General features: G+C 46.4%; 2 protein-coding genes across 3 annotated transcripts; both read left to right on the forward strand.

Moving 5' to 3' along the window:
• Positions 1-6,059: 6,059 nt before the first annotated feature.
• LOC123429354 (putative expansin-B14) lies at positions 6,060-7,903 on the forward strand. 2 transcript variants are annotated; one of them, XM_045113400.1, is made up of 3 exons: positions 6,060-6,269; positions 7,141-7,447; positions 7,530-7,903. In XM_045113400.1, exons 1-3 carry the CDS (start codon positions 6,134-6,136, stop codon positions 7,849-7,851), a joined length of 765 nt encoding a protein of 254 aa, XP_044969335.1. In that variant the 5' UTR covers positions 6,060-6,133; the 3' UTR covers positions 7,852-7,903. The 2 variants fall into 2 exon arrangements, with proteins under 2 accessions (XP_044969335.1, XP_044969334.1); XM_045113399.1 differs by lacking the exon at positions 6,060-6,269 and adding an exon at positions 6,829-7,031.
• A 9,904-nt stretch (positions 7,904-17,807) lies between these two features.
• On the forward strand, positions 17,808-18,916 carry LOC123429356 (expansin-B18-like). Its single transcript, XM_045113401.1, has 2 exons — positions 17,808-18,330; positions 18,449-18,916. The coding sequence occupies exons 1-2, from the start codon at positions 18,011-18,013 to the stop codon at positions 18,798-18,800; spliced, it is 672 nt and encodes a 223-aa protein (XP_044969336.1). The 5' UTR covers positions 17,808-18,010; the 3' UTR covers positions 18,801-18,916.
• Positions 18,917-21,976: the final 3,060 nt, after the last annotated feature.

Genomic DNA, 21,976 nt, shown 5'->3' on the forward strand with positions numbered 1-21,976 from the left:
GGTGATCATCAAGCATCGGATCAAGTTACTACAAGCCTCGTAGGTTGACAAGGTCGCATACTACTACAGAGTGGTACGGTAACCCTGTCTTGGAGGTCATGTTGTTGAGCAACAGTGAACCTACGAGTTATGGAGAAAGCGATGGTGGGCCCAGATTCCGACAAATGGCTGGAAGCCATGAAATCCGAGAGAGGATCCATGTATGAAAACAAAGTGTAGACTTTGAAAGAACTACTTGATGGTCATAAGACTATTGAGTAAAGATGGATCTTTAAAAGAAGACAGACGATGATGGTGATAAGTCACTATTAAGAAAAGCTCGACTTGTCGCAAAGATGTTTTCGACAAGATCAAACAGTTGACTATGATGAGACTTTCTCACTCGTAGCGATGCTAAAGGTCTGTTAGAATTATGTTAGTTGTTGATGCATTATTTATGAAATATTGCATGTAGGATGTCAAAACATTGTTTTCTCGACGGTTTCCTTGAGCAAACATTGTATGTGATACAACCAGAAGGTTTTGTCGATCCTAAAGATACTAGCAAGTATGCAAGCTCCAGTGATCCTTCAATGGACTGGTGCAAGCATCTCGGAGTTGGAATATACACTTTGGTGAGATGATCAAAGATTTTGGGTTTGTACAAGGTTTATGAGAAACTTGTATTTCCAAAGAAGTGAGTGGGAGCACTATAGAATTTCTGATAAGTATATGTGGTTGACATATTGTGGATCAGAAGTAATGTAGAATTTCTGTAAAACATACAAGGTTGTTTGAAAGGAGTTTTCAAAGGAATACCTGGATTGAGCTACTTGAACGTTGAGCATCAAAGATCTATGGAGATAGATCGAAAGCACTTAATGGAAGTTTCAACAAGATGCATGCCTTGACAAGTTTTTGAAGGAGTTCAAAATAGATCAGCAAAGAAGGAGTTCTTGGTTGCGTTGTGAGGTGTGAATTTGAGTAAGACTCAAAACCCGACCCCGGCAGAATAAAGAGAATAGACGAAGGTCGTCTTCTATGCCTTAGCCGTAGAATCTAAAGTATGCCATGCTGTGTACCGCACCTGATGTGTGCCTTGACTCAAAGTATGTTGAGAGGTACAGAGAGTGATCCATGATTGAATCACTAGCAGCGGTCAAAATTTATCCTTAGTAACTAATGGACTAAGGAATTTTTCTCGATTATGGAGGTGGTTAAAGAGTTCGTCGTAAAGGGTTACGTCGATGCAAGCTTTGACACTAATCCGAATAACTATGAGTAGTGAAACGGATTCGTATAGTAGAGTAGATATTTGGAGCATTTCCGAATAGCACGTAGTAGCAGCATCTATAAGATGACATAAAATATTTGTAAAGAACGCACGGATCTGAAAGTTTCAGAACCGTTGACTAAAACCTCTCTCACGAGCAAGACGTGATCAGACCCCATAACTATATGGGTGTTGGATTCGTTGGAATCACATAGTGATGTGAACTAGATTATTGACCCTAGTGTAAGTGGGAGACTGTTGGAAATATGCCCTAGAGGCAATAATAAATTAGTTATTATTATATTTCTTAGTTCATGATAATCGTTTATTATCCATGCTATAATTGTATTGATTGGAAACACAATACTTGTGTGGATACATAGACAAAACACTGTCCCTAGTAAGCCTCTAGTTGACTAGCTCGTTGATCAAATATGGTCAAGTTTCCTGGCCATGGGCAAGTGTTGTCACTTGATAACGGGATCACATCATTAGGAGAATCATGTGATGGACTAGACCCAAACTAATAGACGTAGCATGTTGATCGTGTCATTTTGTTGCTACTGTTTTCTGCGTGTCAAGTATTTGTTCCTATGACCATGAGATCATATAACTCACGGACACCGGAGGAATGCTTTGTGTGTATCAAACGTCGCAACGTAACTGGGTGACTATAAAGATGCTCTACAGGTATCTCCGAAGGTGTTCGTTGAGTTAGTATGGATCAAGACTGGGATTTGTCACTCCGTGTGACGGAGAGGTATCTCGGGGCCCACTCGGTAATACAACATCACACACAAGCCTTGCAAGCAATGTGACTTAGTGTAAGTTACGGTATCTTGTATTACGGAACGAGTAAAGAGACTTGCCGGTAAACGAGATTGAAATAGGTATGCGGATACTGACGATCGAATCTCGGGCAAGTAACATACCGAAGGACAAAGGGAATGACATACGGGATTATATGAATCCTTGGCACTGAGGTTCAAACGATAAGATATTCGTAGAATATGTAGGATCCAATATGGGCATCTAGGTCCCGCTATTGGATATTGACCGAGGAGTCCCTCGGGTCATGTCTACATAGTTCTCGAACCCGCAGGGTCTGCACACTTAAGGTTCGACGTTGTTTTATGCGTATTTGAGTTATATGGTTGGTTACCGAATGTTGTTCGGAGTCCCGGATGAGATCACGGACGTCACGAGGGTTTCTGGAATGGTCCGGAAATGAAGATTGATATATAGGATGACCTCATTTGATTACCGGAAGGTTTTCGGAGTTACCGGGAATGTACCGGGAATGACGAATGGGTTCCGGGAGTTCACCGGGGGGGGCCACCCACCCCGGGGAAGCCCATGGGTGTTTGGGGTGCCACACCAGCCCTTAGTGGGCTGGTGAGACAGCTGAAGAGAGGCCTATGCGCATAGGAAAGAAAATCAAAGAGCAAAGAAAAAAAAAAGAAGGAGGTGGGAAAGGGAAGAAGGACTCCACCTTCCAAACCAAGTGGATTTCGGTTTGGGAGGGGGAGACCTTCCCCCTTGGCTCGGCCGACTCCCTTGGGAGTCCTTGGACCCCAAGGCAAGTCTCCCCCCTCCTCCTCCTATATATAGTGGGGTTTTAGGGCTGATTTGAGACGACTTTTCCACGGCAGCCCGACCACATACCTCCACGGTTTTTCCTCTAGATCGCGTTTCTGCGGAGCTCGGGCGGAGCCCTGCTGAGACAAGGTCATCACCAACCTCCGGAGCGCCGTCACGCTGCCGGAGAACTCTTCTACCTCTCCGTCTTTCTTGCTGGATCAAGAAAGCCGAGATCATCGTCGAGCTGTACGTGTGCTGAACGCGGAGGTCCGTCCGTTCGGTACTAGATCGTGGGACTGATCGCGGGATTGTTCGCGGGGCGGATCGAGGGACGTGAGGACGCTCCACTACATCAACCGCGTTCACTAACGCTTCTGCTGTACGATCTACAAGGGTACGTAGATCACTCATCCCCTCTCGTAGATGGACATCACCACGATAGGTCTTCGTGCGCGTAGGAAAATTTTTGTTTCCCATGCGACGTTCCCCAACAACAGCAACCTAGCAGCAATATCAGCGAGGCACATAGGAGCACAAGCTCGGCAGCAACAAGCATGACAGCTTGCATAGCACTAGCAGCAAAACGGCACAACTCCAGCAGCTAGCTACAGCACACAGCAGCAACAACAAGCAGCATCAGCGACTGCAGGCAAGCGGGGCAGCAGGCAACGCGCGCATCTACTACCGGCAGCAGGAGTAGCAGCATAGCAAAACGCAACAGCGGCCTAGCAGTCTAACAGCAACAGGCAAGCATCAACTGCAGCTGCCAGCGACACAACTCGGCACGAGCGCAGCAACAGCAACGGCAGCGGCGTGCTACCTCGGCGTCGGCAAGGGAACGGGCGGTCCGGCGAGCACGACGGGGCGGCGACCGGGAGGCGAGCGAGGACGACCAAGGGGCGAGGCCGACGGGGCGATGAGCTCGGCCTGGGGAAGCAGGGGCGACCATGGCGGCGGCTCGAGGCCGGCGAGTTCCTTCGCGGGGAGGCCGCGGCGGCGGGCACGGCAGGGCGGTGCGCGGGTCGGGCACCGGCGGCCTGGAGGTGGGCGGCGGCAGCAGCGGGCCTCGGGCACAGGGGGCGGCGCGCTCGGGACGAGGAGGAGGCGGCAGGACGGGCTTGGCGGCGACCGGTGGGAGGCTCGGGGCTGCTGGCGCGGCGCTCGGGCAGGGGAGGCCAGGGCGCAGGGGCGCTGGGGCGGCAAGTCAGCGGCGGCAGCAGGACGGACGAGGTCGGCGGCGAGCGAGGGCGGCGCGCAGGGCTGTCGGAGGCGGCGGCGCGACACGGGAGGAGAAGGCGGCGGCAGGAGGGGGCGCTGGGGCACAGGGAACAGAGGCGAGGCGGCGGCCATGGCGCTGGGGAAGAGGCGGCGCTGGGGAGGACGAGAGAGAGAAGGGAATTGCGTCGCTGGGAGGGAGGAACGAGGAGGGTTGGCAGGCTCGCTAGGGTTGGGGGCTGCTGGCCTGGGCCGGCTCGGCTCCCTCCCCCTAATGTTTTTTTTCTTTTTTTTCCTTAAAACCCGATTTTTCTTTTCCCCCCTTTTTTTTAAAAGAACATTAAAAAAAAACTCACAAGAAAAGGTTTTAACAGAAAAACTAAAATAAAGAAAAAAATGTCTTTTAACTACTTAAAAAAAACATACCCCACTGTAAGAAATAGTTTTGGGCATTTTCAAAAGAAATAAAATGACACCCTTTTTTAACGAATTAAAAAAAACGAAACCCTTTTCTTATTAAAGAATAAAATCAACCCCTTTTACAAAAGATTAAAATCAAACTCCTTTTAACAGAATTTAAAAAAATCAAAACCCTTTTAAAAGAATTAAAATGAAACTCTTTATTTAAAGGATAAATAAAAGCCTTCTAAAAGAGAAAATAAAACGGGAGGGTTTTAAAACAAGCGGAGAAATAAAACAAAACCCTAAGGGTTGCCCCTACATTTAATAAAAGGACTTTTTTTAAAAGAAGACGAATATTTTGGAAGAGGGTAAGGTTAGAAATCTTTAGCAAAACCACAAAACAACTTAGGAGGGGAGAGGAGGGGAGAAGGTATAGGTCGGCGGTGCAACGGGGTTTAGCGGTGGCTCTCACGCTCCCTCTCTCATCGCGCCAACAAACGACGCCACTCACGAAACACTAACACCCAACAACACGAAGCAACAAACAACACCGATAAAACACAGATGACATGATGCCATGCATGATGCGATGATGCAACTACATGACGAAGCAACGAATAAAAACTAAACACACGACGAAAACGGAATAAATGGGGGAATCTTCTGGAACGTCGGTCTCGGGCTGTCACAATCATACACTAGTATTATATGAATAATACCCATTGTGAAAGGTGTAAGTCATAAACCATCTTAATTTTAATCGCTATAATTTTTTAGGAGCATGCAAAAATTAATTTGTAGATATAAATATAATACATTGTACAACATGTCTTTTGCCTTCTCTAAATGATCTGGAGGGCATAACAAAATATCTTCTTATCAACCATTATGCATATGTCCTTACTCGTATGACTTCATCTTGAAGATATATAATAAAAAGACACTTACATATCACTTCACTAATATGTCTTGAAGGTACATGGAAACAACGATTTGTGATTTACATGTATATTGTTTGGATAACTTTAGTGTCTGGTCGATGAATTATTTTTATATTTTAGGGCAAAACATGTCATACTCTGTGGGGTGGTAGTCTATTATGCACACACGCAAGCAAAATTAACCAAAGGACAATGATAATACGTACGTATTTCTTTACAATTACCATAACAAAATGTCTACTCACTGAAAAGGACACCTACCAAATCTGGTAAAATGTAACCTAAAACAGCAAACTTAATAAAGGGTTGATCTACCAAATGTCTTTATTAAACAGACAACAAGTACAAAATCACAATATGCAATAGATGGCGGGACCAGGAATGGACGAGGCCATAGTCAGTGAGTGGCTAGAGTTGTCACCGGCGGCGGGAATAGCGGTTAGGGAAGGAACCTTCCTCCCATGGAAGGATGTAAAACAGAAGGTTAGGGTTCTCATAATTAAGGAATGTAATTTCTTTGAGTAAGCTTTCGAAAAGGTGAAAAATATTGTGCGGATACACATATTAAATAAAAAATATCCGCTCATCACGACATTTAACCAGTGTGCGATCTCTCTATCTGTCTGCTGCCTATAAACACATGGCGAGAGACTACGCTTGCTACACACATCAGTACCTATCTCCAGTTCATTCCCTTCTTCCTCTACACACGTGGAGCAATCGTATATTGCTCACCGTGAGCATGGTCTCTTCCTCCTTCATGGCTTTCGCGGCTCTAGCTAGCTCCTTCCTCATCGTCCTCCATTCCAGCAGCGTCTCTGGCTGGTCCGACGGCCGTGCGACGTGGTACGGTCCCCACGAAGGCGCCGGCACCGACGGTACGATGCATGCAGACATTGATTATGAGAGTGCATGCATGTTAGGACATGTATATATTAGTATGTTTGCGCTACCATGGGCTCAGCGGTAGTACCGCCGGAGGATCAGCGGGAGTACCGCTGGAGCCAGCGGTAGTACCGCTGGGCTCGGGCTGTAAGTGGGGGTAACGGTATGATTCCTTCCCCCACTATATAAAGGGAATCTTCTTCCGAGCGCCAATGCCGCAGTGCGATCCCGGCCGGCGGCGCAGAAGGCCGGCAAGGCCGCGGCCGTAAAGCGGAGGAAGGTTCGGGCTTTAAGGAAGCCACCTTATTCAACCTCTGACTTCACCCCCACCCCCCCCCCCCCCCGGCAAGGAGGTGCTCCGGCGATGCCGTTGAACAATTCCGCTCCCCCCGGCCGAGGTGTTCGATGAAATGGCCGGAAGGTATGCCTCTTCGGTCTTGGCGATTCCTTTTCGTTTTTCGTCATTAGTCTTGATAGCTCATGACTTGTCATCGTTCGCTATAGCAATGGTTCGAACAATGCGAGAGACTACGCTTGCTACACACATCAGTACCTATCTCCAGTTCATTCCCTTCTTCCTCTACACACGTGGAGCAATCGTATATTGCTCACCGTGAGCATGGTCTCTTCCTCCTTCATGGCTTTCGCGGCTCTAGCTAGCTCCTTCCTCATTGTCCTCCATTCCAGCAGCGTCTCTGGCTGGTCCGACGGCGGTGCGACGTGGTACGGTCCCCGCGAAGGCGCCGGCACCGACGGTACGATGCATGCAGGCATTGATTATGAGAGTGCATGCATGTTAGGACATGTATATATTAGTATATACTAGGTTGTTTGTGTACTGACGAGTGTGTGGGCGTGTTGCAGGTGGTGCATGCGGGTACCAGGGCGATGTGGAGCAGCCGCCGTTCTCAGCCATGGTCACGGCGGCCGGCCCCTCTATCTTTAAGAACGGCAAGGGCTGCGGCGCTTGCTATCAGGTTAGATGCACCAACCATGGCGCTTGCTCCGGGTTCCCGGTGACCGTGGTCGTCACAGACCAGTGCCCCGGCGGGCCGTGCCTGGCCGAGGCTGCCCACTTTGACCTCGGCGGGAAGGCGTTCGGCGCCATGGCCAAGCCCGGACAGGCCGACAACCTCCGCAACGCAGGCAGACTTAGAGTCCAGTACAACCGGTACTAAGCCCAATGCGTCGTGCATGTTCGTGTGATCCATCGACCGATTGTCATCTCTTTGATTTGATCTCATCTCTCGCAGGGTTCGGTGCAACTGGCATGGGCTAGACATAGCCTTCAGGGTGGACGGTGGCTCCAACCCGAACTACCTTGCGCTGCTCATCGAGGACGAGGCCGGCGACGGCGACCTGTCGGCGGTCGAGCTTCAGCAGCGCGGCGGCAGGTGGGCGCCGATGCAGGAGTCATGGGGCGCGGTGTGGAAGTACAACTCCGGGTCCACCCTGCAGACACCCATGTCGATCCGCCTCACCTCCAGCTCCGGCAAGAAGCTCGTCGCCACCAATGTCATCCCCTCCGGCTGGCAGCCCGGAAGAACCTACCGATCCATCGTAAACTTCCATTGATCGAGTGATCGTTCGATTTGTCGGATGATCGAGTACCATCCAACCTATGTTAATTAATGTAACTAGTACAAATGCCCGTGCGTTGCACCGGGCGAAAAATTCGTCCAACGAGCTCTTCCTCAAACTTCCATGTGTAGTTAACTCTACCGGGAGAAGGGGACACATTATAAGCAGGTAAAACTTTGTTCTTCTACAAACTACAATAAAAGATTATGGAAAGTTTATTAATCCAATTATTCAATAGAAGATAACGGTACAGTTGTGGGTAATAGAACATACACATTCTATATATTACCCGGATTTTTTAATTTGGAGGCGATTGACAAAAGAAATTTTAGATAAACATGACCATTTTGTGTAAGCAAAATAACACAAATAACAGGAAGAAATAGGATACAGAGATTACCACAATGTCAGTACACAATCTGACTTCATCTACCAAGACTAATAGTTGTTCTCTTTTAGTGATAATCTTCTATCTGGGAGAGTTGCAGACTTGTTCGTAACAAAGAAAAAATATTTTTTCTGAATCATTAATTCTATGCACCACGTATCATTTAAATAGGAATATGCAGCACTATGATTGAAGAATAGTGAACCTGACCGAAAAGCTTGGATGAGTCATAGTTTTGGGGCTAGAGTACCTCCATGAACCCACATCATAACCATATTATGTCATTCAGTAATCGAGCAGTCTGGTTGAATCCATCATAATCGATGTCCTTGCTGTTGGGTCCATGCCTTCCCGCCTAGAGGGACCCCATCCTGATAGAAGTTTTCGCCGTTGAATTCATGCCTTCCCGCCTACACGACAACACGCTGATACGAAGTTCTGGATAATATACTCTTAGAGTGACATTTTTCTTTCAAAAATATTAACCAAGTAACCCTAAATCTAAACGCAGAGTTGCAGAATATACATAAACAAAGCATATTCTGATCACATGTCTATTTAAACAAATCATTTTCCATGTAAAAAGTCTATTTCGATAAAATAACAATTTTTGCTCAGTACAATAGTAAAACCATCTTATAGTTTCATCAGTTTTTTAAAAGCACAAATGTAAAACTGTGTTCGAATTGAAATCATATCTCTGTTTATCAGAAAATCAAACTCTCATATCACAATGTTAGCACAAAATTAATTTGAGTACCCAGAGTTCATCATATCACTACCTTCTAGAAGTACCTACTGCCTGGCCGCAACCCCTTCATTACGTCGTCGAAGATGAACCCAGGGCGGCGCCACCCGAAGTTGTCGTTCGCCGCTGCTTGTACGTCCTCGTGTCTGCTGCATGTCTCCTCATTCCTCCTCAGGGCGGCCGAGCAACCCATACCTAAGAGAATGCATATAACATTCAAACAGTCAGGATGTTTCTTTTGTCTTCTGTAAGAGATGAAATCAAGCCATCAACTCACTGTGACAGATTCTACCGCATTTTTCACACACATCAAGGGGCTGTACGAATAGTTACATGCTACTCAAATATTTGTGCATGTCACAAGGGAATATACATACGATTCATTACTACACTATCGTAGGAATCCTTGAAGCCTAGTCAAGGTGCCTCTTGTTTTTTTTTCTCCAAAAGGGGTAAATGAAATGATAACAACTTGCAGCGTCATAGGAAGCACTTCCCTGATTCCCCCGGGATGAAAATCCTAATGATTATTCTGCATCTGTGGAATGTGAATAAAATTACAAATGTTAAAATCATCATGAAGAAGCTATGCAATCTGTAAAATGAAATACAATGCTTTAAAATGGCCTTATTTTTGTAGGAAAGATCGTTGCAATCAGTGAATTGGTACATAGACATACAAAGACGTGATATTGCCATGCATGATTCAGAAAATTGTGGAGTCCTTTTATAAACTACTTTCTATATCTTTTATGAGAAGTGGCTTCCGACCAACAGCTGAAGAAGAACACTATGAGTGCATCACAGGAAAATTATACAGGCAAGTAACTGCAATACGCATACCTTATTCACTGCTTGGTTTGCCCTGTTTAACTGGACAGCTGAGTTATTGGCCTTACGAGGAGCAATATTGATCACAACGTCATCATCCAATTCTTCTTCGGAAGGATCATCTGTTTCTTCCATTTGGAGATCATCCAAATCTTCTTCAGCACTTTCTGTTGTTTCTTCCATTCGCAAATCATTGTAGGAATCAGAGGGTTCTGTCTCGGTATCACAGGGTTTTGCCTCAGCATCAGAGGGGTCTATCTCAGCATCTCCTTTCTGTACTTCCGACGAATTGATTTGCTCAGTGTCCTTCTCAAAGAGCTTACTCATCACATAATTCATGATGTTGCGCTCCTTCTGAAACGCAACAGGATTAAGAACAGCAACATATTCTTCATTGGCTTTCTCAGGAGGTCCACAGTGCTCCTCACAATCGCAGAAATGAATTGGGTAGGAAGGGATTTCAATATTTCTGAAACTGTATTTGTGCTTTCCACTGCCTTTAAAGGGCAAAGGTTTCAGCTGTAAAAACAGATCCTTGGTTAGGAGAACACATGTCAATGTAATAATTGACATATTAGATAATCATTTCGGTAGGAAATGCACAACTGCTATTTTGATCAATATACGGCATGATACACTACTCTCTTACCCTTGTCTCTTTTGTCATAACCACAGTTACAAAACAAGATGTTTACCTAATATCTAAAGATGATTTCATACTGAATTGCTATTTCTTATTCAAAACCTGATCTTAGCAATTACACCAGCTTAGTTTGGCTCATATTCCGTTAAAATGAACATGATTCAGGCATCAGGTCAGCCTTATGAAAAAAGCAAGTACGGTGTCATGATCATGCTATTAATCATCATGAGGAATGGCATACTGCTACTTGCATAGTCATAACTATTTGCAGTCTTGCACGAATTAAAGAAACTACAGAATGCACGATTTGAAAGATTCACTAAAATAGTCAAACCAAAGAAGTATGCAACACAGAGAGACAACTCACCTTCCTCAATCTCGGGAGGTAGATGTTAACCTTTGAAGTTTCCAGAGCATGCTTCTCCAGCTTCCGCTTCTCCTTCTCCTCCTGCTTGTCCATATCATCTTTCGCAGGCATTTCTTGAGCAGCTGTCGCCGCCGCGGCGGCTTCCTGCTCCCATTCTCGCTTTAGTCCGACGAGGTAGTGCTCCTTGGCCTTCTCAAGTTTAAGCTTCCCTCCTTTCCATTTGCACCCATTGTACTACACGCAGATCAACATCGTATCAGAAATCCTCTGTGCAGCCGCAAAACAAGACAGCACACAGCTATTGGAGGGCCAAAATCTCGTTCATCTCCACTAAAGGCGCTAATTTGGACGAACGGATAGAATCAACAAGCCCCAATCTGCTACTATTAACAAAGATGGTTGGTTGGATGGGGTGGTGGATGCTTACGGTGGAGAAGAGCTTGGCCAGGGCCTTGTGGGAGGGGCATTGGAAGTCGACGTAGGGGAAGCTGTTGCGCGAGAAACGGAAGAATGAATCCCATCCCATCCACCCGTCCCCAACCCTTCCGAAGAACCCAGACGCCGGTCCCACCACCACTCACCTGGATCCGGATGCTGCCGTCGTTCCCCGCATCCAGCCCATGCGCCGTGGCCACCCTGTGCAGACGCGCTCGATCGGATCGAGCGAGAGAGCCACCTACCGCACGCTCGCTGACCCGCCTCGATCTGGAGTGATATGGAGGATTTTGGATTGTGGATCTGAGGCGTCGTTGTCCCTCGCCTCGCTCACGCCCGCCGCAGGCAACGCCCGCCGTGACACGTCGTCCGGCGCGACTCCCGGGCCGTTGACCCCGCTCAAAGTAGATCCCCCTCGAAGTCGAGCCGCCGGCGCGCCAGTGACCCCTCCGCCGACGGATCCGTGCGACAAGGGGAGGAGGAGAAGTGGGGAGCCGGGTAGGGGGTAGGAGGAGGGGCAGACTCTGCCGCGCAGCCGACGAGATGCGTCGGAGTGACGCTGCTCAGGGAGTTTTTTTTTAAACGAATCGTTTTCTCCCAATTACAGAAGGACCACGGGTTGAATACCCATAAGAGGAGGGGCTTTTATGCAAAAGTGCCGACGACGGACTACAGAAGCGCTCCGCGCTTTATTATTAGGGGAGATTAGCAGCTCTGTGCCTCTCTGCAGTCGACAATAATAATTCAAAATGGAATACTTGCTTTCATCATGCTTAAAAATTGCAATTAATGTGGAAAATTGCTTCTTGAAATATTTTGACAGATCTGACCATACGATGGATATTGCTAAACCCACAAGATTACTGCCAACTGAGTGTTGTTCGTCAGTCTTTCGAGTAACAAATTTATGTTGAAATCATACTGCCTACAAAACTCACTCGCTTAATTTAGTATTTCAAAGAATGCCCCAAGTAATTAATTAAGATACACGAAAAAATAGTATCAACTCTTGAAACGGAGTACGCCCATAAATTCATGCATGGACTTTGTTTTCCATGGTGGTTGATTTGCTGTAGATTACGGCCTAAAGTTACTTGATTTCCCATGAGTTTACGACTGCTCAAAGTTCCTGCATTGTCCTAATGTTTCCTACCCATGGGCCAACCCTAAAATATGGTAATTGCTTATGCTCTGTTTCATAAAAGGACAGTGGCAACTTTTTTTTGCAGGAAAATATTTGGTTTATTCCCTTGAAACAGTGTTACGGTCCGCTAATACACATAAGTAAGAACTAGGACAATTGCCCATGCGTTGCAACGGGAGATTACATTATGAAAACACTGTCATGGTAACGAAATCAGGCTAAGAAGAATTATTTGTACATGGAAGAGAGTAACATAGAACTCACCATCACTTCTAAAAGATGTACATATAGGTATGATCCGATTTTTACTTTGTTGAACTTTTAGACCATAAGTGTGCTCATACGGGATTAAGCAGACCAAATTTACATCCCTACATTGCATCCAACCGAGCATCACCATGTTCATGTTGTTTATCTCTAGTCTTTACTATCAGTAAAATTATATGCATGGACACACCAAGTAAAAATATACCCTACTAATCTCACATAATATTTCCTCCACCTTTGTCCCAAGCATGCATGCATACTTATACAAAACATCAAATCTCAGATCCTTCGAAACTATATGAAAATATGATCGATTATTATAGAACAAAAACTGGTCAACTGACTTTTGGTACAATAATAATATGAGAACTATAGAACTCATTGCATGTACACTTTCATTAGTAAGAGTTCCCTCATAAGTTAATGATCCTGGTAATTAGCAGAAAACTTACTAACTACTTACACATCCTGATGCAATAGAATGCATGCACCAGATCAAATAAAATAAGGATTGAACTAATCGTCGACAACTATCAACAGAAATATAAGGATCCTCCGCTCCCCAACATCGCCTGGCTGTTCCAGTTTCTGGACAAGCAGATAGTGTAACATGTGTTACACTACATATTTCAGTTAGAACTATGGCACGACAAACATCATAAGTGATTGATCCAAGTTATTCACATGCAGAAGCTAAAAGAGTAGTAGGATTTTATCCTTTAAACATACAGAATAGTGTCAAATTCAGAACCTGTAGAAGATTAAGACCCACCTACTCTTTTTCAGCAAAAGAAAGACTCTGCAAGATATGTGTAGTGTTGTAGTAGCTTCCATGTAGATACGACATCTTGCTCATGCAAGGATATATATCAACTATGACTCGTGGATACAACCAATTTACAAGTCCTTTTATTGGTTTGCTGTAGGTAGAAGAGCCTGGGGTTTTATCAGTGACAAGATAGGGTTTCTGTCAATGACAAGATGAATGACGGAGATGCCAGCGAGCAATACTACAGTCAAAAACATGCTTTAAGCAATTATTGTGTCGCAATGTAAACTATGAAAAACTAAAGGGAATACTTGAGCAAAAGTACGTAGCACCTGTCTCTTCTAAATAATAAATATTTTGCCTATATTTCGTTCATTTGCTCAATCACATGCTATTTGATTGAAGCCACACACGGTAACCACAATGTGCAACCGATGCTAAACCATAAATAATATTCACCTAATTCTGAGAAAATTTCTCAAGAAATGAATGGCAGAAAGATGGTAAAACAAATCTCATGAACATCATTTTGGTTTCTACAGAATGCATTATATATTATAAATATAGATTCAGGAAATAATCATAAATGATAAAGCATTGGAGAAAATTACTCTCCATCCAACCATCCCTCTAGTACGCTTGCTTCCTTGCAGGCATTGACACAAACACGTGGGGATTGAATCAATTAGGCTAGTCCATGAACCGATTCAACATTTGTTCTCCGTTCAGTGTATTTCATGTCCAAATTCAGCATCAGACATAACATGTATGTGCTGCAGGTACAAATAAAATTCAGAAAGAATACCGGGGTTTGGCTGAGCTGCTGCTTGGTGCTTGCCTTCGAGATGGTCATCGATCTTGAGTAAGAGGGGTTGACACGGAAGAGGCAGGAAAGGACCGGCATGACGGTCACACCGAACGGCCTGGCCTCCAGGAAGTCGCCATTCTCCTCAAAGGCAGTGCAGGGGCGTCACACAAGAGTGTCCAAGGATTCCCCATATCTTCAGAAGGTATGGTCATGGTGCCGACGGCGAGGGGCATCCCGCTGCCCATGGTGTGCACGCGGTTGACCGCGGGGCTGCAGCAGATGGCGCTGGAGACGTGCAGCCACGGTGATGGACAGGCAAGAAGGTAGTCGCGGGAGAAGGCGCAAGGGACGACTGCCGGGAGCTGCGCAAGAGATGGGCCATATCTATGTCGATTCGTCCGCTCCGCCGCGAGATCCATGCCGGAGAAGTCGAATCCGCTGCCTACCTGGGCTACTGCCGAGAGGAGGACGACGAGAGGAGTGCCTCTTTGTCCGCCGCCTTGGAGTTCGCCACCACTGGTCACCATCTCCATCGGCCCGAACCGTCCACCCTGTCGCTGGATGCGGAATACAAGGAGTACGACGCCGCTCCTCACCTTCTCGTCATCCACCGCGCGGACGACGACGGCAGGGCCCGATCGGATCTGGCCGGGGTGGATCCATTTTCGGTGGATTTGGCGTGCACGCGGCCAGATAGCTCTTCTGCATCCTGTATCTGGTCCTGGCCCCCTCCGTGCTCGCCGTGCTCAAAGAGGGGAGGAGGGACGGGTCAGGCGTCTAGATCAGGATGGGGGAGGGGAGGGAGCAGCGGGGTTGGTGATGCTAGATGGTGCGCGCGGGGGGCTGAGGCAAGGGGGAGGGCCGGTGGAGGTCGGCCTGCCACCAGCTACCACCAATGCGAGACAAGGAGAGGTGGATGGCGGGGTGGGCCGTCGCCGATGCAAAGCTCGACGGAGCGATGGAGGCATGGAGTACGAGAGGAGGCAGATGAACTTTTTCTCCAACAATGACGAACCGTTTTTCACTTAGGGACGTGACTGCGGGTTGAATACTGAAGAATAGAGGGACTTTTTTGTAAAAATGCCTCGGCGGGTTTTTCGACAGAAGCAATAGTCTCTTTATTATTAGGTAAAGACATTGTCGGGAACACGGTGCAACCAATAGGTGGTGCTACCTTCACAACGACCAATATTAGCTAGACAACAAGCAACACTATTTTGATAACGATCTAATTTATGCTGAATAAACCTACGATGGTTCCAGGAGCCTCTTAATTTCCAGAATCAAATGTCAATGAGCAGATTTGTCCAATGACTCGTCAGTTATAGCAGCAACCAGGACAGAACAGTTGGATTGAATAATAATAGGAAGCTCTGTCCTATGCAAACTGACTGAGATACCTTCCAACACGACGCTGATTTCAGATTCTAGATCATCTTTGCAATGGAAAAGAATCTATAGGCCGAGAAAATAACAGTACCTACCGAGTCTCTTGGAATCATACCCGTACCTGCCATCCCATTTTCCTTGACATAAGAGCCATCGGTTGATAGAGCAACCCATCCTGCTGGCGGTTTAGGCCAGGGTAAACGTTCCTCTGTAATAATGGCAGGTTCAAAAGGGAAATCCACCACCGGCATCTTCCCTTTAATAATCTCCTCGCCCAAAACAGTCCAGTGTTGTTCTATATAGCCAAGAGATAGATAAATATGACTTTGTTTGAAGAGAGATAAATCAAGAAGGAGGTTTGTATTCTCATAGCTAAGAGATGATACCAAGATGTCATCTCTCAAACGTACAACTTCAGGGATGTGCACATAATGGCTAGGGATAAAGATAATCCCTTGTATAAAATGTCTTCTGACTTATCTAGATGATGTGGAATACATAAGTAAATGCAACCTTGGCAACTCTCAATAAACATACACATGCGGATTGCTTATAAACTTTTTATATAATCTTCCAACTAATTCTCCTTCCTCTGAATTTCACTGGTTGGCCCCACTGAGTCCAATCATGGGCTGACACTTCACCAAATAACCCTTACATCTAGCATCTCTTGCTCTTATGTCTAGACTGTACAGTAGATGGAGGTGGAGGTAGGGGGAGTTGCTGGCAGTGTGTCAAAAGGACACATGTCAACCAACTATTGAAAGAAAATTCGACGTGAAGTGAGATGAAAATCAGCCGACTAGGATTATTCACAATGAAAGTAATATAATATAAGTAATATAATGCCTGCCATCTAGACTTTTTTTTTTTGAGTTGACACACAATTAGGGTAAAAGGAGAGAATTAAATATCATGATATGATACCGTATCATATTAGTTAAATGATGTATCAACATGCGTAATGCATGACAATAAAGAAGGTCATTACAATATCAAGATATACAAGATAGACAGTCCTAAAATCTTTACTAATACATATTAAATAAATTAAAATATCAATAAAATCCGTATTTAATCATGTGATCTCTCTAGCTCTCTCCTCCCTATAGTATTTAATAATGCGATCTCTCTAGCTCTCTGCTGCCTATAAATCGAAATACATGACGACAGACTACGCCTACTATCACACATATCATCCGTTTTCTCCTTCCTCTTACGTACGCGGAGCAATCCTTTATTGTTTGGTGCGAGCATGGTTTCTTCCTTCGCCGCTTTAGGGGCTCTAGCCATTAGCTGCCTCCTCATCCTGCATCCTTGTAGCATCTCCTGTTGGTCCGATGGCGGAGCGACATGGTATGTTCCCCCCGAAGGCACAGACACCGACGGTATGTACATTTTATAGTCATATATATGGTCGATGCGTTGGGAAAACCAAAAGTATCCTCCTGCTCCCGAGCTCAAATGAGCTTGGGTGAACAAGAAATTTGAAAAATAAAATAAAAAAATCCATAATTCCTAATTTTTCTTTGTTAAACATTAACAAATGTTTTAAGTCCTACAAATTTTCACTTTGACATCACATTCGTGGAGGTCGCAACAAAAATAAACAAAATCAATACTTTAAAATGCTTTTGAAAAACGCATTTTTGAAGCATCGGTTTTGCTGTTTTTGCTTTGACTTGCACAAATGTGTTTTCTTGATGAAATTTTGCAAGAACGTAGAATGTTTCTCACAAAAAAAAACTTCAGAATTTATTGATTTGTTTTGAATTTTTTATGATTTCATTGCTCAGGCAGGCTCACTTGAGCTTGGGCTCAAAATAGCTTCGTCTTATCAGCCTTTGGTTTCTGGGTGTATATTCACCTCAAATAGGAATAATTTTGAATAATTAAAAAAGTCAAAAAAAAATTGCAAGTTATTTTATAAACTTGACTTTCTTTTGCACTCGTATATAAATTTTCATGAATAGAAACCCAGCGTTGCCTTCAGAGAAAAAACAAAAGGTATTTGCTATTATAGGTCACTGTTCACATTGTTTGACCAATTTCTCTGTTTTTCTTGAAAAGAAGTCAGTGAGATCTTTTCTTTTTATGGAATTGTTTTTACCAATAATGAAATGTTATTTCAAAAAAAATGCAGAATTTGTTGAATGTTTATTTATTACTCCCTTTGTTTCAAAATAAATGACTCAAAAATGACTCAACTTTGTATTAAATTACTCAAAAATGAGTATAATGTTTCCCATACAAGGTATATACACCCATTGACAAAAAGTTTCCCTCCCGGTGGGTTGATGCATGCAGATCTTGATGATGGTAGCTAGGACGCGCATATAGTGGTTTACGTGTACTGACACGTGCATGGGTGTGCTAGGTGGTGCATGCGGGTACCAGCGCAACGTGGAGAAGCCGCCGTTCTCCGGCATGATCACGGCGGGCGGCCCCTCCATCTTCAAGAACGGCAAGGGCTGCGGCGCTTGCTATCAGGTTACATGCACCGGCAACGCCGCTTGCTCCGGGTTTCCGGTGACGGTGGTCGTCACAGACGAGTGCCTTGGCGGGCTGTGCCTGGCCGAGGCTGCCCACTTCGACCTCAGCAGGAAAGCTTTCGGCGCCATGGCCAAGCCCGGCCAGGCCGACAAGCTTCGCAACGCCGGCGGCATTAGAGTCCAGTACAACCGGTATGCTCTTGCTAGAGTAGCTAGCGCCTAGCGCACCCAGCTCTCACGCCCATTTCTCCGTGCATGTTCCATCGATCAGTTGTCATGTGTTCGATTTCTTGGCTTAATTTGCTGGCAGGGTTCCGTGCAACTGGGGCGGGGTGGACATGGTCTTCAAGGTGGACGCCAGCTCCAACCCGAGCTACCTCGCGCTGCTCATAGAGGACGAGCCCGGCGACGGCGACCTGTCGGCAGTCGAGCTTCAGCAGTGGAGCCGTGGTTACGGCTGGGAGCCGATGCAGGAGTTGCGGGGCGCCGTGTGGAAGTACAACTCCACGACCGCCCTGCAGGCGCCCATATCCATCCGCCTCACCACCGGCTCCGGCAAGCAGCTCGTCGCCAGCAATGTCATCCCCCGCATATGGCAGGCCGGTAGGACATACAGATACCCATTGATCGCTTTGTCGGGTCGAGTGCCTATATATGGGTAGATGTAAGTATGTCTTTGTGTTGTGTAATCGACATTAACAGTTCGATATGGAAATACGGAGTACTTGCTTTCATCATATTCATGCATGATTGAAAAGAATCAAATGAAACATGGAGAACTCTTGGCTTCAATCGGCGGATTGCGCGCCAGCATGCATCGTCTTGTTCACGCGACGCGTGTCGCTTTACGTTACTGGGTTTCAACAACAATGTCTCTGTTGCAAAAAAAAGTTATAATGATACACTTCTTCTTATTATTATTCTTATTCTTCTTCTTATTCTTCTTCTTCTTATTCTTCTTCTTCTTATTATTATTATTATTCTTATTATTATTATTATTATTATTATTATTATTATTACTATTATTCTTGCCTCGCCTCAAACACATCGCCAGCGGAGCAGCCGACGAACCGCAGCCGGTGCTCGATCCGTCCGTCCGTCCGTCGACATGTGCCTCAAGGTACGAGATGCACACGCAGAAATCCTCTGCTTCCTCTCCCCCTCTCGATCTCGCGCTCCCTCTCCCTTTGGAGGCTTGGAGCCCCGGTCGGCCGCATGCCTCCCTCGCGCTGCTCGTCGCCGACTGCTCCCTCCTTGCGCGCCCCCGCACCATCGGCTGCGGCCTTGGGGAGGGGCGGATCGCTGATAGGTGGGACCAGGACTAACACGAGAGGAGAGGAGCGGACGACGGGAGCACCCGGTTTTGTCCACTGCGGACCTATTTGTCACCTAGTTTTGCGCCCAGTTTAGGTCGGAATGGACAACAAGCAGACAGCAGGTGGACACGAGAGGGATTTGAATGTGAGGGACTTGACCACTTCGTGTGTTTTTGCCATTGCATTAGTTGCATCGATTTGAGTTCTCCACGGTGATACGTGGAAGTGAGAAGTTGAGAAGCTTATTACCTTTGGTACTTAGTACCCTAGATATTGTTCTTCATGGATGCTTTGGCGTCCTAGAAGCTTGGTGGTGTCTCGGAGCTCAATCATTGTGGTGTGAACCTCCGGGCAAGCGTCGGGGTCTCCAATTAAGTTGTGGAGATTGCCCCGAGCAATTTGTAAGTCTTCATCATTGATTAAAATAAATAGTTTCTTTATGCTTGTTTTAGAGTTGATGTTACAAGTCAGCCAACTATCATTTTGTATCAATCAAACACTAATGGAGCTTGCTACTACATCTTTGTCTCTACTTTATGTTTCCTTTAATTAGATTTGTGTCGTGTACGGTGTTCCATGTTTGCTGTGATAATCATCGATCTTCCAGTTCTATAACAGTTTGTTCAGCCAGTCAATATCCCACTCGATACAGATTTTCGTTGCTGCCACCTACTAACATTAATTCCGTCTCAACATTTTATTTTCAGCTGAGGAGGAATAAGAAGCTCGCTCCCCAAGAGTGCAAAATGAAGGCGGGTGAAATCGATGACCCAAGTCATAGATAGGAGCTGAATCAACTGTCTCATTAGCATGTTAATATCATACTCCCTACATTCAAAAATACTTATCAAAAGTTATAGATACATTCATTTTTAATCATTTCTTCGATAACTATTTCAGACGGAGGGAGAAGAATTTAAGCTTTGCAATGGCTACCTTGAAGTTCCTGCTAGGTTTTTGTTATGTGGGGCCAGCACTTCATGTGCAAGAACGGGGAGGGTCTCAAATCAGCTTAGGGCAACTCCAATGGGCAACCTAAACGGACACAGATTTTGTCCGGATTTTTGTCCGCTCGGTTGTCCGTCCGCCTACCGGACATGAGGCGGACATGCGCGGCCAGTGGACAAACCCAACGCACGAGATGTAAAAAAGCACACGACCCCGCCGCGCTGTTCCTCTCGCTCTCTCCGGGGGCCAACGCCAGCATCACCGCCGACCTGCGCGCGCTCACGGCCGGGCCGCACCTCGCGGGGACGGCCGGGGCGGCGGGAGTGGCCGGGCGCATGCCTCCCTCGGGCTGCCGGACCGGACGGGCAGGGATCGACCCCGACACGCATCTGGCGCGAGCACGAGTCCCCTGGAGGAACGAACCTCCCCCCGTTATAAACGACGGCGTACGCACTGGAGGCATCCCAGCCCAGCCCCCCTTCGCCTTGACTCGCCTCGAACACATCGCCAGCGGAGCAGCCGACGAACCGCAGCCGGTGCTCGATCCGTCCGTCCGTCCGTCGACATGGGCCTCAAGGTACGAGAAGCACACGCAGAAATCCTCTGCTTCCTCTCCCCCTCTCGATCTCGCGCTCCCTCTCCCTTTTGGAGGCTTGGAGCCCCGGTCGGCCGCATGCCTCCCTCGCGCTGCTCGTCGCTGACTGCTCCCTCCTTGCGCGCCCCCGCACCACCGGCTGCGGCCTTGGGGAGGGCCGGAGCGCTGATAGGTGGGACCAGGATGAACACGAGAGGGGAGGAGCGGACGACGGGAGCACCCGGTTTTGTTCACCGCGGACCTATTTGTGACCTAGTTTTGCGCCCAATTTAGGTTGGAATGGACAACAAGCAGACAGCAGGCGGACACGCGCGTCCGTTCGGGTCATCCCATTGGACCAACTTTTCTGTCCGGATGACCCAAACAGACAAAATGGGTTGTTTATACTTTTTTTTAAAGAAAGTAGTAAACTTGTGAAACGCGATGGTCAAGATCCCTTTCAACACATCTGCGTTGGGGTTGCTCTTAGGGATAGGTTTTATCTTCAGTTTGCTTGCATATCAAGTTAGTTTATTATTTCCATAGATAAAACATTGCGCTAGTTGGAAAGTTAAATTGAGATTGTATCAGCCGGCGCTATATATAAAGGGACCAAGGGCTAGTACGTGGAGATCACATAATCAATAAGGGCTTGTTCAGTTAATCCCATTAAAGAGGGGATTGGAGAGGATTGGAGGAGATTGAGGTGGAATTTGACTTGTAGGGGATTTAATTCCTCTCAATCCCCTCCAAACCCCTTCTATTCTAAAAGAACGGAACAAGGCCTAAAGAAGATAAGAGGAGGCTCACCTCCGGTAATCCCTAACCCTAACCTGTTTGGGCCCATGACGCACAAAGATATGTGCCGTGACCCTAACCTCTCAATCGTTGTTTGGATTGCTCTTGTCGTCCTCAATCCAACAAGCTTGGGTTTGCTCGATTCGGAGCTCGTATGCGAAAGTTATGGTTGTTTCAGTGGCGAGCCGTAGTACCGTTGGAC

The sequence above is a fragment of the Hordeum vulgare genome, chromosome 2H (genome assembly GCF_904849725.1).
Source record: "Hordeum vulgare subsp. vulgare chromosome 2H, MorexV3_pseudomolecules_assembly, whole genome shotgun sequence".
Taxonomy (NCBI): domain Eukaryota; kingdom Viridiplantae; phylum Streptophyta; class Magnoliopsida; order Poales; family Poaceae; genus Hordeum; species Hordeum vulgare.